Source organism: Nilaparvata lugens, chromosome X (assembly GCF_014356525.2).
Source record: "Nilaparvata lugens isolate BPH chromosome X, ASM1435652v1, whole genome shotgun sequence".
NCBI classification, from domain to species: Eukaryota; Metazoa; Arthropoda; class Insecta; order Hemiptera; family Delphacidae; genus Nilaparvata; species Nilaparvata lugens.
Window position 1 is genome coordinate 99,870,260 of NC_052518.1, and position 20,629 is coordinate 99,890,888.

General features: G+C 33.0%; 1 protein-coding gene across 1 annotated transcript in view; it reads right to left on the reverse strand.

Moving 5' to 3' along the window:
• Positions 1 to 20,629, reverse strand: part of LOC111058550 (RIMS-binding protein 2) — a 196,712-nt gene that overhangs the window by 121,686 nt on the left and 54,397 nt on the right. Inside the window, exon 9 of the mRNA XM_039442150.1 lies at positions 13,165 to 13,575. Within this exon, the coding sequence (XP_039298084.1) occupies positions 13,165 to 13,575 (411 nt within the window). The remainder of the gene's footprint in view (positions 1 to 13,164; positions 13,576 to 20,629) is intronic.

The following is a 20,629-nucleotide window of genomic DNA, read 5'->3' on the forward strand; positions in this document are numbered from 1 at the left end:
TACAACATCTATAAACAAGAAATTGGAGTTATTAGGAGTGGAAATGAAGAGGAATCTGCACACATTCAAAAAGGGGTACGACAAGGATGCGCGCTATCCCCATACTTGTTCAATGTGTATATTCAAAAGGCAATCGACAGAGTGAGAGAAAAAGTTTGTACAGGAGTGAAAATTCATGGGGAAACGGTAGATATGCTTCGTTTTGCGGATGATATAGCAGTAATGGCAGAAAGTGAAGAGGAACTACAGAAAACACTGAATGAAATGGACAGAATAATGGAGGAAGAGTTTAGATTGAAAATAAACATCCGAAAGACCAAAGTGCTAATATGTTGCAGGACAGGAGAGAACAGCTCAGCAGTAAAGCTAAGGAATGAGGTAGTAAATGAAGTGAAGGAGTTCAATTACCTGGGTAGCAAAATCACAAGTGATGGAAGAAGCTGCAAGGACATTGCCAGCAGAATTGCCCAGGCTAAGATTGCCTTCAATAAGAAGAAAAATCTATTCACCTCAAAAAACATAAGTCTCGACGTAAGAAAAACATGTTGAAAACGTATGTATGGAGTACTGCAACATATGGAAGTGAGGCGTGGACAATGGGGGTGAGAGAGGAAGAAGATTGGCTGCATTCGAGGCATGGTGCTACAGAAGAATGATGAAGATCAGTTGGAGAGATATGATTACAAATGAGCAAGTTTTTGAAAGAGTGGGAGAGAACCGGAACTTCTTGAAGTGGATCAAGCAAAGAAGAGCACAGCTGATTGGCCACATCATCAGACGTGACACTCTACTGACAAGGATAATGGAGGGAATGGTTGAGGGAAGGAATATGAGAGGAAGACCTAGGCTGGAGTATATGAAACAATTGCTACGGGATATGAGATGTGGATCATACTACGAGCTGAAGCGGAAAGCGGACGACAGAAAAGCATGGAGAGCTGCTGCCAACCAGCCCTACGGCTGTTAACCCAAGAGAGAGAGAGAACTGAGTAAAATAAACACTTGATGAGCTGAAACCTCTCCCTTTGTTTGTACTCTGTGCAATATCACTGGCAATCTTTTGCATGGCAAATCGAAACCTGAAGTTTTTACTTTCCTTGCCCTATTACCATAGGTAAGGAAAGTATTGCTTTCCAAAAAAAATTAAGGTACCCCAATTTTCAAGTTTTCTATACGTTTCAAGGTCCCCTGAGTCCAAAAACATGATTTTTGGGTGTTGGTCTGTGTGTGTGTGTGTGTGTGTGTGTGTGTGTGTGTGTGTGTGTGTGTGTATGTATGTGTGTATGTCTGTGAACACGATAACTCCATTCCTAATTAACCGATTAACTTGAAATTTCAAACTTAAGGTCCTTATACCATGAGGACCCGACATTAAGAAATTCAATAATTGAATTCAAAATGGCGGAAAAAATGGTGGATAATTACTGAAAAACCAAGTTTTTCACGGTTTTCTCGAAAACGGCTCTAACGATTTTCTTCAAATTTATACCATGGATAGCTATTTATAAGCCCTATCAACTTACATGAGTCTCATTTCTGGGAAAATTGCAGGAGCTCCGTAATATTCTTGTGAAAAATGGCGGATTATCACTAAAAAAACATGTTTTTCACGATTTTCTCAAAATAACTTGACCGATTTTTTTTCAAATTCATACTCTGTATAGTTATTTATCAGCTCTACCAAATGGCATGAGTCTCCTTACTGGGAAACTAATGGGGGGTCCACCCCATCCTTGAGAAATGGACTTAGTAACCTCCTTCTCGTGCATGAGGTAGGTAGGTAGCGCAGTTCATAAAAAGAACACATAGTCGAGATATTTCATCTGTAGAACAGCTGTTTTGACGACTTTAAAAAAATGACGACTAAAAAATCATAGAATTTCACAATTTACACAAAGGAAAAAGTACTCTGAAAACAATTATATATACACATATACAAAAGTCTGATCATAGTTTCAAATATGAACAAGGAAAGTTGTGTGAGTGTACCACACCAGATTTTTCTGATTATTCATGGAATGCTTTTCTGACCACTCTTATTGCCAGGCTCTAATTGAGCTTAAGTCTGCTTCTAGCTGTTATGGCCTAGTAGATGATTTGACAGATCGCTGTCGGCTTTGATTGTCATCTTGAACATCCCCATGTCTTTGCAGATTCCGGTTTTACTGTATCTTGTTGTATGCTCTGGTAAGGCTGTTCAGACGTCAATGATTCAGAATGATATGACTCAATTCCCAAGACACAGGCTATCATCTTCACTCAACTATTCAACTGAATAAAAACATAACATTAATTGACCGAGCGAAGTGAGGTCTGAGATTCAAGGCAATGGTTTGGTATTTCTCTTAATGTTTAAATGTTTGTATGTTGCGCATTTACGGCGAAACGCGGTAATAGATTTCCATGAAATTTTGCAGGTATGTTCCTTTTTTAATTGCGCGTCGACGTATATACACAAGGTTTTTGGAAAAGGAAAAAGGAGCCTCCTTCATACGCCAATATCAGACTATAGAATTATCCATCATAAATCAGCTGACAAGTGATTACACAGATGTGTGGAGAAGCCAGTCTATTGCTGTATTTCCATAAGGTCTATAGTTTCAATCAGGTACTTGTGGATGAGAATACTGCGTGAGGTCTACTGTTCACAGAACTACTAGTAATAATACTGAGGGTGATGCCCACATAAGTTCTTCGGCTTGTGCATGGGTAACGAGTGAGAGGGATGATGATGACAAATGACGACTACTTTTCAGGTAGACGGGACCGACGGTTTATCGTCTCCTCCAAAAGACGGGGTGGCCGTATCTATGTGTGATTGTGCTGTGGTCAAAAACTTTTGCCCCGGTCGAGATTCGAACTCGGGTTCTCTTGATTATGAAACCGGCGCGTTATCACTTACTCCAACGAGCTACCCATGAGAGCTATTTATCCACACTGGTGCCCAGTATTTAGCTGTCCAAAACGCAAGGCTCAGGGATGAATACAGATATATATGAATAGATCTAGATTATCACTTCGAATTCCTACCGTTTAGAGATATGATGTTGAATAAGAATCAACAAACGATGTGTATTTAAAACAGAATGATGAGATATGGGAGCATTCAAGAGCGTTACATCGTTAAACCCAAAGAAATCCAACATTGTTAAACAAAGTAATGAAGCCTGAAAAAATAACCCTCGAAACTGGAACCTAGAGATCCTACTTTAGAAAGATTTTGCTTCGCCTAATATTAAACGAATCTGATGAATTATAATAATAATTAGATTGTTCTATACTATTTGAAAATATATTTCAAAATTAGATGAACATTTTTCTATCGTTACTCTTGAACCTGCAACACCTCTTACTTTTCCACTTGAAATTCCTTTGTAATTTCAATTTTATTCACCCCCTACTTTAGAAAGATTTTGCTTCGCCTAATATTAAACGGATCTGATGAATTATAAATAATAACTGGATTGCTCTATTTTATAAGAAAATATATTTCAAAATCAAAAGAACATTTTTCTATCGTTACTGCAAAACTTCTTACTTTTCTACTTGAAACTCCTCTGTAATTTCAATTCTATTTACCTTCTACAAAAAATATGTTAGACTCAATTTGGTAGCAACGATTCCTAATTTTTCATGTCTGTAATGTTTTCATTCTTTCTAATCAGGAAAATAATTGTTCAAGAAACTCATAGATAAAATTTCTAGGGTTGATATTTTATTTGAATTGCATGTATTATAAGTGTATCCCTTTTGTCTACAAAGGATGAATACTCAGCTGTTAAAGTAGATTGAATGATCCAAGTAATTCAATCAAATGATTCAAAGTAATTCCTAAAATATTCCAAGTATTACTATTACAATGCACATGGATACCTCACGATTCAAAATTTCACACATAATACATCAAGTCACTACAATATGATTGAGCAAATAAATTGCGATTTAAGTGTGGAAGTCGAGGAAATAAAAGAAACCTCATAACAGAAATGGCTCACTTCGAAGTACTCCAATATTATTTAGTTCATTTTTTATAATGTGGAACTATCTCAATGTCTGTTAGCGAATTTTTTGTCTCAGCTATGCTATTGATCTTTAAGCCTGTCTACGTTCCTACTGAGTAACCCTTGAAAGTGCTCCTAGTTCTAAAATTATTATCAATTTTCTCTTGATTGATTTAGTACTTCTGAATAGCTACATTTTCCTGGAACTGTAAGAAAGTGCCCAATATAATCTCTTGATATAACATTACCGATCAGATAAACCGATCATTACAGAACTATAACATAGTTCATCCCATCATCTCAGAGAGACACTGACTTTTGACAACTAACTTCTGAAATGTAATTGATCAGTTCAAGTCATGCAAAAATTGATTCTGAATAGTTAGATTTTCCTGCTACTGGAAGGAAGTGTCCAATATAATCTCTTGATATAACATTACCGAACAGATAAACCGATCATTGCAGAACTATAACATAGTTCATCCCATAATCTCAGAGAAACACTGACTTTTGAAAACTAACTTCTGAAACAGAATTCATTAGTTAAAGTCATGCAAAAAACTACACTATAACACTACACCATAATAGCCAATCTCCTTTGATTGGGCCAGAGTAACTATAAAACAGCTCCATGCACACATTTTCAACATAATTGACTGTAAAAATATTTTAAAATTTATTCCTAAAGGCTTGTTTAGATGTGGTCGTTGTATATTTATTCATTGAAAAGATTGTAGAATTCCAAATCGACTAGGTACTAAACTAGAGTGAAAATAGCAAAGAATGCTGAAATATTTCAAGAGCTATACGAATCTGGATGGATTAATGAAATATTTTACGAGCTAGTTTATACGAATCTGAATGGATTAATGAAATATTTTACGAGCTAGTTTATACGAATCTGGATGGATTAATGAAATATTTTAAGAGCTAGTTTATACGAATGTGGATAGATTAATGAAATATTTTAAGAGCTAGTTTATACGAATCTGGATGGATTAATGAAATATTTTACGAGCTAGTTTATACTAATCTGGATGGATTAATGAAATATTTTACGAGCTAGTTTATACGAATCTGAATGGATTAATGAAATATTTTACGAGCTAGTTTATACGAATCTGGATGGATTAATGAAATATTTTAAGAGCTAGTTTATACGAATCTGGATGGATTAATAATTATTCCACTTACATGACTGCATCGTTGGTTCATACCAATAGGAATAATGAACAATATGTATGATGATATCCTAAAATATATTCTAAGTGTTGGAACTAGTTACTTGTGAAAAATAGTAACGACCGTGAGAAATGATAAAAAACTAAACACCTGTATGCACTAGAACTGTGAGGTGTTGTTACTTCCTAGGTAAAAGTATCAACACTGTAGAATCGGTTAGCAGGAGAGAGTGTATAACAGTGTATAAAAACGATAGGAACAAAGCTGTGATCCTCCCTACCTGTCCATAACTTACTAAACAACTACACAAAATTAGTCCTGCATTGAGCTGGAGAGGTGCCAAGTTTTCTCCTTGAGAGAGAGAGAACCTGATTTGATTGCTTGAGGGAATCCCGATTTTATCTACTTTGAACGATGTAATATTTCTTAATTTACTAAATATCCTACATGCATGGTGAACATGACTTTATAATGATCAAAGCATGACCGAGATATAAACTTGACAACAGGGAAATGGATTTGCGATTTTGAAGTAATCAGAGAGCAAAGAGCAGTGAGAGACCGCAAATTGAATGGAGAAATTGCGCTTGCACTTTGATTGGCTGTCATTCTTCAAAGCCTTTATTCCATATCTCTATCTCCTGTTCAGTCATGCAGCTTGAAAGAATTGAAGACTAATGCGAACCTTGAGAATATAATATTTCTCCTGAAGTTTCTTAAAAAATCTATTATTGAATTGGTTGGAGTGAACCAAAAAACGATAAGACGATTAAACGATTAAACGATAATGAAAAATTTATGTAAATACACTAAGTCTGAGTTGAAAAACTAGAAAATTGAATAGAGAAATTATTGCAGCTTGCACTTTGATTGGCTGTCATTCTTCAAAGCCTTTATTCCATATCTCTATCCCCTGTTCAGTTATGCAGCTCGCAAGAGTTGAAGACCAATGTGAATCTTGAGGGTATAATTTCTCCTGAAGTTGCTTGAAAGTCCTATTATGGAATTGGTTGGAGTAAACCATAAAGATTAATGAAAAATTTATGTAAATACATCAAGTCTGAGTTGAAAAGCTAGAACATTTGAAAACTATCAGGGAAATACGATATCTCAATTTCTGTTTGTAGTCAAAAACAATAATTTATGTAAATACATCAAGTCTGAGTTGATAAGTTAGAACATTTGAAAACTACCAGGTAAATACGATTTCTCAATTTTTGTTTGTAGTAAAAAACAATGATGATTTCCTCCAATTGATAATTTGGTAGAATGAAGCTTAATAATATTGTAGTATGAAACTTAACCATAATTGATGGTAGTTCCAAGACACACTGAAAGTTTTTGACAGAGAATGAACTTGGCAATTCACGAGACCTCTTGAATTCACTTATACAGAGTGAGTCTGTATGAGTGATATTCATTTCTCCTTATAAGTGATATAAATTTCTCCTGAAGTTGCTTGAAAGATCTATTATTGAATTTGTTGGAGTGAACCATGAAGATTAATGAATCTCAATTTCTGTTTGTAGTCAAAAACAATAATTTATGTAAATACATCAAGTCTGAATTGAAAAGTTATAACATTTGAAAACTACCAGGTAAATACGATTTCTTATAAGTGATCACTTATATTAAGTGATATTAGTGCGTTTTCATGCAGACTGAAGATATTGATCTCATAAATTAGCGTTCGGATGGTGAAAGAAATGAATTCATGCCAACCTAACATCAAAATCAGAAAATTGTTGTCGATTCATATACTCGAACTTACAATTATTGCAAAAAGTACAGACAGAGATAGCTCGTTATCATCTGTAAGATCTGATCTGATTTTTTCTCTACAATAATAAGCATTTAGAAGAATATCAAAGCAAAATGGGAAACCTTCAATAAGTTAAAGACTGCTGCAGATATAATACTGTAACTTTCAGGATACGTTATTGGTCAAATACTCCACCTTTTGATCTAGAACTGAATTTCAACCCCCCATAAGGGGTGACTTGGGGGTTGTAACTCGAATACTTTAAATGTAAACACCCATTGTGTGGTAGATAATTTTAAAGGCCTTTTCAAAACAAGAAAGATGGCACCAGTAAAATTGTTCTATGATATCTGTATCCAAATTGACGGCTGATTGGAGTTTCAGTTTTTAAAGAAATGAGAGGTTGTAATTCACCTATTTCCAATGTGAACACCCATTGTGTGGTACATCATTTTGAAAGCCTTTTTAAAACAAGAATAATGACATCGATAAAAATGTTTATGATACTTGTATCCCAAATGGCGGCTGATTGAAGTTTCAGTTTTTACTTGGAAGTGTCAGGAAACTATGGATATGATTTTTCGATTTCTATTCACGTGATTATTATCACTTGGATCACTAGCTGTAGATCACTTTATCAATGGATACTGCATCAATTTTATTCAATATAACAAATATGTTGAGCTGGAGAAACATCCCTCATATTTAGAACTAAGACACATTATAGATACATTTTTTGGACCCAAAATTGTGTACTAATTATCATTTAAGTTACGTAAGTAGCATAAACTTTAGACTGTGTATTCCAAATTAAGGTTTGAAGCAGTTTTGGGCAAATGCCTGTTGTTTCTACCTGAATTGTATTTTCATATGAATAAATGAATAAATAAATACATAAATACATAAATAAATCATCATCACCCCAATGTAAGAAGAATTATAATATTTGTAGAAGTAGTAATATTTGATTCAAAACTTTATTTTCAAGTAGACATTGAACAAATAAGGCTTGATAGATGGCTGAAGCAAAAGAAAAGCTTATAGTGTACGTATTAAAAGACTGTTTCACTTGAAATGCATACTTCGGATCAAATCATAACAGAAATACATTGGAACCTCTGTATAACGAAGTTTGATTATCCCGAGAAAAAATTCGCTGCAGAGAGGTATTAGTTATTGAGAGGTTGCTCTGTCAAGAAAACTGCCACAATCTTATGGATCTTATAATATATCAAGGGCGGTAATTAAATGATTTGGGCGGTAGTTAGTGTCTTATTGAAAAAAAATCAAAGAATACACCATTCTCATCAACATGATGGAAAAATCCTCCCACAATTTGCTTTTGTTACATATTTCAATTTTGCTGGTTGAGTTACTGTACTCAATTTCATTCAGTTTCTAAAAAAATCGTGATCAGATTCTAAAACTAAGTGTTGCTAATGATTTGCAACATTGTAAATTTGTACATTTGATTATACTGATAATGGAGAGTTCTGACAATTGAAATGTGTGGCAAAAGCGAGGATAAGAAAGTCCAGTCATTTACCTGCCTGGTCTACGAATGACAAGTTCTTGGAAGTCTATTTCCAGTAACCTGCATTCAATTTCCGACACGTGTCGGAAAACCTCTATTGACTGTCTAATACCCTACCTTCTTCGTACTTGAATTGCCATTCATTTTTAGTCCTTTAGTCCGTTATTATTGACCTTTCTTCTTAAACTAAACAATTCTTTGAAAATGACTCTCTGCTTCCTATAAACACTACATTTTGTATGTTGAAGTAAAGAGAAAACTTTGTTGTTGAGAGGTCCGAAATTCGTTAAATAGAGGTAAATAAGTAGCCAAAACTCTAAAATGTCATGGGACGAGGTAAAAAAGTTGTGTAGAGGATTTCGTTAAGTGGAGGTTCGTTATAGAGATGTTCGACTGTATTAAAAAAGACTAATTCTTTGATTTAATGGTTTTTTAACAGCTTCTATCCAATTTGGTTTGAAGTACCTTTTCATGCAGACTAAAGATATTGATCTCATAAATTAGCGTTGGGATGGTGAAACAAATGAATTCATACCAACCTAACAACAAAATCAAAAAATTGTTGTCGATTCATATACTGGAACTTACAATTATTGCAAAAAGTACAGAGAGAAATAGCTCGTTATTATCTGTAAGATCTGATCTGATTTTCTCTCTACAATAATAATTATTTAGAAGAATATCAAAGCACTATTGAAATTGAAGTTTTTTATCGCGAATGATGCCCGCATGAGCTTTTAGCTTGTGCGTGGGCAATGGAAGGTGCGAGGGGGATTTGATGAGATTATCAAACGTCCATATCAGCAGCGAGATTCGAACCCACAACCAGGTAGCGCTAGCAGACTGAAGAGTGCAACGCCCGTAATTATTGATTATTTAAGCATAATTGATTATTGAAGCTCAATTGATATTGAAGCATTATTGATATCAAATCATATATTATTGAGATTAACTGATATGAGATGATAGGAATAATAGAATGATTAGATAGAACCAAATACATAAACACCTAGAATCAAAATTTCAAATCAGTGTTTTCATGCCAATAATAATTATAGAATTATATCATTTTCAGTATAGACATAGATAGTTTTCAAATTTGTAGAAACTATGTGCCTTTTTTATATTGAACTCAGATTCTCTTATAAGGGGATATTGTTACCAAGGCTTTGATGCGAAAAATTGCATTTGATACAGTCTTGTGATATATGGGATATAGTGAGGTCCTATCTTGAAAATATTTTGATCTTGAATGATTCTCTGCTAATTTTGGTAAATCTGTAATATTCACTGTTCATTTTTTTTTTAAATGATCTATCATATTTTTAAATATTTCTCAATATTTGAGATTAAATATTTTTTTAATTAACTGATATGAGATAATAGGAATAATAGAATAATTAGATAGAACCAAATACATAAACACCTAGAATCAACATTTCAAATCAGTACTTTCATGCCAATGATATTATACTTTTATCATTTTCAGCATAGACAGATATTTTTCAAATTTGTACAAATTCCCACATTGTTGAAAAACGATCTGGTAACGTAGCGGAGCTTGAAAAAGAAGGTTATATCTGATTTTTCAAATGAGAAACAAGGATAGAAACACAAATGCTGCCAATATAACATGGACCTCACCATGAGAACGGTATTTTAGAGCAGGCGTAGGGTAGGCAACCCGCAACTCAGCAGTCATTTTATCTCTAGTCGGTGATCAAATCGGTGGAACTGAAACAGCCTCCAAATTTTTTCTCCACGATTTTATAGGTATTTAGGGGCGCTGAATTCGAATCTATCACTATATGAAACAGTCATAAGGAGTGATTATGTCATGAGAAACATCATAAGTCATCTATCTGTCAAATTTAGTAAGCAGTGAAACATTCATTGATTATTCATGAATTTTTACATCGATTCCCTTTGGAAAGCACTAAAGTCAGAGGGTTTTGCCAGTTCATAATGAGGATAAGGGCATTGATTATGAAAGTCACATTGAAGATGATGAAACATCTTTCCTACAGGAAGAAAATTGACTCAAGTCAAGTGAGTAAGGAATTCCAAAGTTATCTGTTACTCTTTTACTCTGAACGTATTCTCTTCAATATCAAATAGAACCTGCTAATGAAACATTGAAACTTTACTGGCGTAAACAGAATGTGAATTATTGACCCAATATTTGTACCCAGCTGTGAATGATTTGTAAATGACTTCGTCAGTATGATAGAAATAACACCTAGAAAAATATTTCACCCAGCTATATTGTAAAAATCAACTATATTGATGTTGTAAAAATGGGTTCGTAGATCAACATATTTTCTTCTTCAATACGATAGAAATAACTTCCAGAAGAATATGTACTGAATTGATTTTTAGGTGAATTCATAGATCATAGTACTTCCTTCATCAGTATGATAGAAATAACATCCAAAAAATATTGTACCCAACTATATTGATTTGGAAATGAATTAGTAAATTATCATAATATCTTACTCAGTATGATAGCGACACCTAAAAAATTTTTTTTATTTGTGAATTCATTTGTAGATCATCATATTACTCGACCAAGTACGATAGAAATAACTTTCAGAAAAATACGAACTGTATTGATTTGTAAGTGAATTCGTAGATCATAATATTTTCCTACATCAGTAAGATAGAAATGATATCCAGAAAAATATTGTACCCAACTGTATTTGGATTATAGTATTTGATTATAGATCATAGTATTTCCTTCATCAGTATGATAGAAATAACGTTCAGAAAAATATTGTACCTGACTATATTGATTTGGAAATGAATTAGTAAATATCATAATACCTTACTCAGTATGATAGCGACACCAAAAACAAATTGTTTCGAAATGCATTTATTTGTGGATCATCATATTACCTTACTAAGTACGATAGAAATAACTTTCAGAAAAATACGAACTGTATTGATTTGTAAGTGAATTCGTAGATCATAATATTTCCTACATCAGTATGATAGAAATAACATCCAGAAAAATAGTGTACCCAACTGTATTGATTGGTATTTGGATTCGTAGATCAAAGTATTTTATTCATCAGAATGATAGGAATAACGTCCAGAAAAATATTGTACCCAACTATATTGATTTGGAAATGAATTAGTAAATATCATAATATCTTACTCAGTATGATAGCGACACCCAAAAAATATTGTTTCGAAATGCATTTATTTGAGAATATTCATTCGTAGATCATCATATTAACTTACTCAGTATGATGGAAATAACATCCAGGAAAATAGTGTACTCAACTGTATTGATTCGTATTTGGATTCGTAGATCATAGTATTTCATTCATCATAATGATAGAAATAACGTCCAGAAAAATAGGAAGTGAATTGATAAATTATCATAATATCTTACTCAGTATGATAGCTACACCCAAAAATATTGTTTCGAAATGCATTTATTTGTGAATTAGTTTGTAGATCATCTAACTAAGTACGATAGGAATAAAATACGAACTGTACTGATTTGTAAGTGAATTCATAGATCATAGCCTTCCTTACTCAGTATGATAGAAATAACATCCAAAAAATATTGTACCCAACAATATTGATTTGAAAATGAATTAGTGAATATCATAATAAGCTATCTTACTCAGTATGATATCTACACCCAAAAATATTGTTTCGAAATGCATTTATTTGTGAACTAGTTTCTAAATCATCATATTACCTAACTAAGTACGATAGAAATAACTTTCAGAAAAATACGAACTGTACTGATTTGTAAGTGAATTCATAGATCATAGTCTTACTCAGTATTATAGAAATAATATCCAGAAAAATATTGTACCCAACTGTATTTGGATTATAGTATTTGATCATAGATCATAGTATTTCCTTCATCAGTATGATAGAAATAACGTTCAGAAAAATATTGTACTTGACTATATTGATTTTGAAATGAATTAGTAAATTGTCATGATATCTTACTCGGTATGATAAGGACACCCAAAAATATTGTACCTGACTATATTGATTTGGAAATGAATCCAGTAGATCAGCATGATACCTTACTGAGTATGATAGAAATAACATCCTGAAAAATGTTGTACTCAATTATATTGATTTGAAAATGAATTTGTAGATTGGCATAATACCTTACTCAGTATGATTGGGACACCCAAAAAATATTATAGTCTACTCAAATGTATCGATTTGTGAATTCATTTGTAGATCATCATATTACTTTACTAAGTACGATAGAAATAACTTTCAGAAAAATACGAACTCTATTGATTTGTAAGTGAATTCATAGATCATAGTATTTCCTTTACCAGTATGATAGAAATAACATCAAGAAAAATAGTGTACCCAACTGTATTGATTTGTATTTGGATTCGTAGATCATAGTATTTTCTTCATCTGTATCATAGGAATAATGACCAAAAAAAATTGTACCTAACTATATTGATTTGAAAATGAATCCAGTATATTAGCATGATAACTTACTGAGTATGATAGAAATAGCATCCTGTAAAATGTTGTACCCAAATATATTGATTTGAAAATGGATTTGTAGATCATCATATTACCTTACTCAGTATGATAGAAATAACATCCAGAGAAATATTGTACGATAGTAGACGATGAAGACACGAGGACAGTATGTTAGAGATTTGGTAAATATCATGAATGTTCCTCACCTATAGTGGAACGAGTTTTGTCCAGTTCAGCGAGGATTCGGTTGTCTTGATCAATTTTGGCCATGATGCGGTCAATTTCGGTGGTGATGTTGGTAGTGGTGGGCTGGTGGAGGAACGGCGGATGTCCTCCAGCGGACCCAGAGCTGGAGCCTCCACTACTGGAGCAGAGTCCGCCGGCCATGGATCCATCGGCCGGTTGTAATCCTGCTACACCCGCCAAACACATCCTCAGCGGGGTGGACGCTTCGTGGGAGGGAGCAGCTATCCACAAGGGCAGAGCGGTCGACGCCGACCACATCTGACTTGCGTTTTCAAGTAGGAAATATTGCGAGTCTAAGGGGAGCGATAGGGTCTGCAGAGACGAGTCTATATACGATATGAAATTCCCAGCCGGCGCATGTGGGCGAGCTCCTAAATAGAGACCCAGAGGGTGGGGAGAAAAGAGTTGCCAGAAGGTTGGAAGAAAAGAGTTCGCCAGAGGGTTGGGGAGAAGAGTTTCCCACAGGGTTGGGATCGAGAAAGAGAGCGTGGGAGAGGAGAGAAAGAGAAGAAGAGAAAAGGACAAAACAAACAAATCAAACTAAGTTTCTAGGCTTGCATTGAAGCTGCAAATATACAAAAAATGTCATTCAAAAATGCAATGCTAAAGCTAACACTACTATGCTATTCTATGGCTTGCGCCTAACAAGCATTAATATTTTCATTCAACAACAAACTTTGTTTAACACTCTCTGAACAAACTTTTTCAAGATTAAAAGCAAATTGTATGAACAAGCTTGTGAAAATATTGTAAAAATTGCAGTTTGAAGCTTATACATAACAAATTTGAATACATCTAGACATGAAATTTGATCTCGAACTCACAAACGCTTAGCTCTTCACTACTTTCAAGCTGAAAGTGCCAATAAATTGAATCGAGTGGATGTATAATTTACATCCATTTTACATTGGATAATATACAAATTATATGCATGATTGGGAAGGGTCAACAGGCTAAGCCCAAAACTGTCCCTTCCACAAATGTTTATACAGACAATCCCAAAATATAGGTTATGTTTTGTCAATGGAAAATTTTTTATTAAAATGATAGATTTATGAGAACCTTGTATTTATACTGACAATGATCTTGAAAAGTATTGAAATAATGAGAACATTGTGGATTTTCTCTCTTCCATTAAACAGTCCAGCCATTCAATAATAATTCTCGATTAGATTTTGCATTGGAAAAATTTTGAATTCCAATTTAAATACTATGCGTTTAGGGGAAGAGTGTCCTAAGCCAAATGTGAATTTTTCAAGCGTAGAGTCTGTGGAATTGGACTTGAGAAGTTTGCCAACAAAATTCCTGTTTATTTCACAGTTTACTGAAAATATATTACGTATATTAGAACATTTTTCTTCACTTTTTGTGTAGTTGAAAAGTCGATATTGTGGTAATTATTTATATTGAATAAAAATACTAAGAAATTGTCAAAAACCACAGATTTTTTGATAGATTTACTACAATTTTCCGTCATAAATGGAAAAAGTTTGAATAGGAGAATAGGAATATGTTTTAAAATATTAAATAAAAATACTAAGAAATTGTCATAAATCACATATTCAAACTTTGTTCCATTTATGACGGAAAATTGTAGTAAACAGAGAGGTAAGTTGTAGGAGAGAGTAGCATTTTTCATCTGCTCTTAGCCTGTTAGGCTTATCATTAATAAAATCGTGAATATTATTCATAACCACTTTCTTGATAAAATATTTACTGAAATTCATGAAGAAAACCAATCGTTTATGAGTTTGAGATCGAGATGTTTTCATCAAATATTTTTTAGATAGTGAGATTAGTTAATAATGAGCATGTACGGAGCATTTACATATTTTAAAGTTACAGCAGGTGGACATTATTTATATGATAATATATATAGTTATAGAGTTATATTCTGGCTTTATTTTGAAATAATTCACACAGAAGAATATTTATCTCAATCTGAGGTATTAAAAATATTCAGCAGGTGAATGCTATTTTAGTTATTTGTAGTAGACGGGTTGTTTGTGTTTTCGCTCCACATAAGCGTTGAAAAATTACAAAATATAATATTGTTCCATTAATGTGAGGTCACAATACCACTATAATGAGAATACACACTATACTACACAATACTGCTATAGTGGCATTATATTATCACATTTATATTTATGACTACACTCATGACTACAGTTCAGTGAGTGAACAATAAACTAATATTGTTAACATTAATTTCTGTTCATTATAACTAATCTCGCTATCTCAAATAATAAATATTATCGAATCAAAAATAGCACTATATCATCAATTCTACCTAATTTGTTGTAAAAATTATTAAAACTATGCTGTTACAGCGTTACCTAGAGCAAAAAGCATTAAGGCCTGGGTGATCTATTATTATCTGTATCAAGAGATACGTGAGAAACGGAAATCTATAGGCTACAGAAATCATTTTGAGAAACCTTTCCTTTGTCAGATAAGATATACCAGACAAAATAATAGTGTCAGAATTCAACCAAACATTAGTGATAAGAACAGGGCTACTGTTGATAAAAATTGCGATTTCCGTTATTTCTTCACAGTCGATGACCTCATAGAAAGGTTAATTTGAGCTCTATTACGAACGTTGCACAGCATTAGTTCATTATCATTAAAAATAATACATCTACCCTGACAATGGGATAACAGAAAATCCTGAGGTAACTTATGCCTACAAGAATACTTCTGATTCATGAATGTGTTTCTAAAATTAACATGGAAATTTTGTCAATGTATTTCTACAAACAAGCTATAGGATTATTGTTTTTTGTATTATCTGCGTATTTCTTAGTCGACAAAACCACTTCAATATATCATTTCATTGTTTGAACCTTACTGGAGGACTGTCTTAAATAGAGCAATATTAAAGGGAAGTGACAGGAAATCCCAAGGTAACTTATGCCACAAGAATATTTCTGATTCATGAATGTTTATCTAAAATTAACATGGACATTTTGTCGAGGTACTTTTACAAACAAGCTATAGGTTTATTGTTTTTTGTATTATTCTGCGTATTTCTATGTTGACAAAACCACTTCAATATATCATTTCATTGTTTGAACCTTACTGGGGGGCTGTCTTAAATAGAGCAATATTGAAAGGAATCTAAAAGATAACTAAGAAAGTTATTTGGATTCTATTCCGTTTCATGCTTTGTAAAATTTAAGACTAAACATTCCGATGGAGACTTGATAGAAAGTGGATATGAGATAAAAATATTCAAGCCACTTAATCAGGTAGATAAATATTGTTTTAAACCCTCAACAAATCCACTTTTTGTGTAGTTGAGAAGTTGATATTGTGGTGATAATTCATATTGAATAAAAATACTAAGAAATTGTTAAAAACCACAGATTTATTGATACTTAAAAAGATCGGTTTCGGTTGTTACACCATTGTCAATCTCTGATCTCAGTTTATCAGAGATTGACAACGGTGTAACAACCGAAACCGGTCTTTCTAAGTATCAATAAATCTGTGGTTGTTGACAATTTCTTATTTATTCAACCTCAACAAATATTTAACACTGGGTTGTGCACACAATTGAATAATAGATGGAATTCTAAATTTTATCTGATTTTTCGACCAAGACAAGAAACATTCAAACGTTCAAATAAAAGAGATTACAAAAACAGATCTGTAATTAATGACGATGGATCATGTTCCTAAATATGATTAGGCTTCAGAAAATAATCCTACTGCAACAAACTTTTAAAAAACGTCAATTAAACTCCTAATATTATGGCGAAACAAAATTTGATTTGATTTGAACAGAATCCAATCAATTTGAGAAAGGTGAACACCTTTATTATTGAAATTTATTTTACAACTACAATTTGTCATGCTTTATCTATCAATTAATTCTGCAAAAGGCAGAAATGATATAGATTGTATGAAGTATATACGAAATATATAATATAGAATATAGAAGTTTCAAAGCTAGAATGAGAGTCAGCTTCCAGTGATCATGGATTAGACTATACCAGACTGTTTCCGGTGTTGTAAAGATGATATTGAGGTAGATATCGCAGTCGCTCAAAATTATAAACAAGAATAGATACTGCTTCATGGAAACTCAAAAAAGGAAATTGAAAAAATATTTGAAGATATCACGTTTATCAGCTAAAATGAGTAGTATAAAGTAACGAGTAGTTAGAAATTATTATAATTTACTACACTCTTCATGAACATTATAGCCTTGGATTAATCTTGGGATGGATTCAACTGGATTCTGATACCTAAATAATACGAATTTGAATATTAAAAAAAAACTTTTAATCATATGTATTCGTAGTGCAAAAAGTGCTCAACAATATTCAGTGCTGATAACTTCGAATCTATACAAAATATAATATAGCACTCTGATTATTATAGCTAATGCCTTGATTCAGAATTACGAGTATTTATATCCTTGTTTTTTAATAAGTAAACTGACATTTTTATTCCACTTGATGAAATGCAAACTCTACTTGCGGAAAAATCCCACAATCACTTTTAAAACTAAGTAAAATTTTCCATCCATTATTCTTAACATCTAAATTCCAAAGCTAGAATCAAACTCAGCTTCCAGTGATCATGGATTAAACTGTTTCCGGTGATGTAAACATGTAAAGCTGATATTGAGGTAGATATCGCAGTCCCTCAAAATTATAAACAAGAATAGATAACGAGATGAAAGAGAGAAAAGTGTTAGACTGAGAAAAACACGGAGACCGGAGACAGGTTGAATGAAAATGACTTGATATTGTCAAAACCACTAGTTTATTAAAATAATTTTAGATACTAGTTTCAGTTGTTACAGGAATATCAATCTCGAGTTAGCTGAAAGCAGCAGAATACATAAACATTGAGCAACAGAATATAATATAGCATGGTTGAAGCCCTACGATTGGTATTTAGCTGTAGACCAATGGTGGAAGAGCTCTACTGTCCTTGGTCGAGACAAGACAAGCCAAGTATTCTCAATGTAGTTATGAAACCAGTTGAACAACAACAATGAAGTAAATAACAAAACCGTTTTATGTATTCGGTTTTGTTAGTGAATGAGTTTCTCTTAATTGGTTGTTGTTGAACGGTACTGATGACCATATTTTGAATAATTGGGGGAGTGTCGTGTCTCGACCAATGACAGTAGAGCTCAACCTTCATTGGTCGACAGGTAGAGGCCAATCGTAGGGCTTCAACCATACTATATATTCTGCTGCTCAATGTTCAAGCTTCCACATTACTAGTGATTGATAATGGTGTAACAATCTATACTGATATTTGAAATTGTTTCAATAAATTAGTGGTTTTCACAGTATCAATTCGTTTTCATTCAACCTGTTCTCGATCTCCATTTTTTCTCAGTGTAAAACGTTCCTCTCTTTCACCTTCTCAGCTATTCTTGTCAATAATTTTGAGTGACTATTATCACTATTCCCAATATGTTAATTCTAAATTGTCTCTTCTATAAAATCAATACAGAGAACATTGTTATTTCAATAATCAAATCAAATCATCGTTTATTGTTATAGAACATACAATATGTTGAGACAATCGTAATAAGTCTTCAAAATAACATCATCTCATATGAAAGTTCTCCGTAAATTTAACTACCATGAGGTTAATGTGAGGTTAATGTTGTACTATGAGGCTTTTTAAATGCTATTTTAAAAGCGAATTGTGATACCTATTGAAATGATTCCCAATTACAATGTTCTCTGTATTGATGATATCATTTGATATAGATGTACCTGAGATTATATTCTGTATTAATGATAATATCATTTGATATGGATATACTTGAGATGATATTTGGCCTCGAAAATAAAGAATGAACGAGAAAATTTTACTGGCCAACGGGAGTGATCTATGGATATCAAGGTTCCAAAAATATGTTCCCAAAATTTATTGGTCATAGTGTTCGAAGGTTATCGTTTAACATACAAGCGAGCAACGCTGTGAGCCTCAAGTCAAACTTTGGCTCAACTCACACTTACGCGACTCAGGTCGAGAAGAGACTCGACTCAGTTGAGAGCATGTGGTTTCAAATGGTGACGTCGCGGAGACTAGATTCGACTGTTATGAGTGTCACCATTTGGAAACACTTGCTCTCGACTAGAGTCGAGTCTCTTCTCGACTTGAATCGCGCAAGTGTGACTTGAGCCTGAAAATTCAATGAACTGTGAGTTGATTTCAAATTCAGCTTATATTATTGGTGTCTATCAACAAAAATAATTATCAACAGAGAAAAAATGTACAAGAAACTATTATAATAATGGAGCTGGAGTCCCACATGTGTCCCACATATGTCCCACATAAGTACCAGTGCTCAGTGAAAATATCATTTTCATGAATTCTTATGGGACTATTTTCATTTTCACTCGTTTAATCAGAATAGTCCCAAAACATAGAGGAAGAATATTTTCACTGATACTGATACTGATATGTAAGGATCCAGATTGATGATAGTCATGATACTATGTGCCGGTTGCATAAAAGCCGGTTACATTTTAACCGTGATTAATTCCACCAATCAGAGAAGCCGTCTTTTCAAAAACGCCTTCTCTGATTGGTTCTCGAAAAGTTAATCACGGTTAAAATTTAACCGGCTGTTGTGCAACCGGGCTATATCTAAAATGAGAATTAGCTGAAATAAAAGATGTTCACTTGAGATAAAGTAAGAGATGAGTGGAGTAAGAAGGAATATATTATGATGATGAAAAATTATTGAAATCCAACTTTTGTTGCTAGTTAGAAAAAAATTGATTAAAATGGCTATAACAAGTGGAAATAGATAATAAGTTTTCAAAAATAGGGGAATAATTTTGATGAAATATTGTATTACGCTAGTCCTATGAATAAGTAGTAAAAATAGAAAGTGTTATATTGTGTCCAAAAATCACTAAAGTAAGTCTGTGTTTGGAATCATGTGGAGTGTGACCAATAAAAAATTATCAATAACAAGGGAAATGCAATGTAGTTCCAATAAAATGAAAATAAGGGAAATAGAGTAAAGCAATCATCAAAAATAGGTAATGTACAAATATTTAATTGAAAAGATTAGAAATAATTTTGGATTCAATTGATTTTAGAGGTGCAGAGAGAATAATTAAACTCAAGATGCTTATTTATGGAGTAACAGATCTATTGAATTATAAAATTTTGAAATGACTGGAAGTAGAACTTGACACAATATCTTGCAAAAACGGAACAAGTAAGTTATGTTATCGGATTTACATGCAGAAACTAAATAAATCGAAAAAGGCTATACTGCAAATCCCATCGTAAGTTCTCTCACGTAACACTTCTAAATTATAACTAATCTATTTTTCTAAACACTATTCAAACTAAGTCACGATTTGAAGTGTAGTGTAAGAGAAATTAGGAATGGATATTCTCCGTTGTATGAACATCAGTTAAATT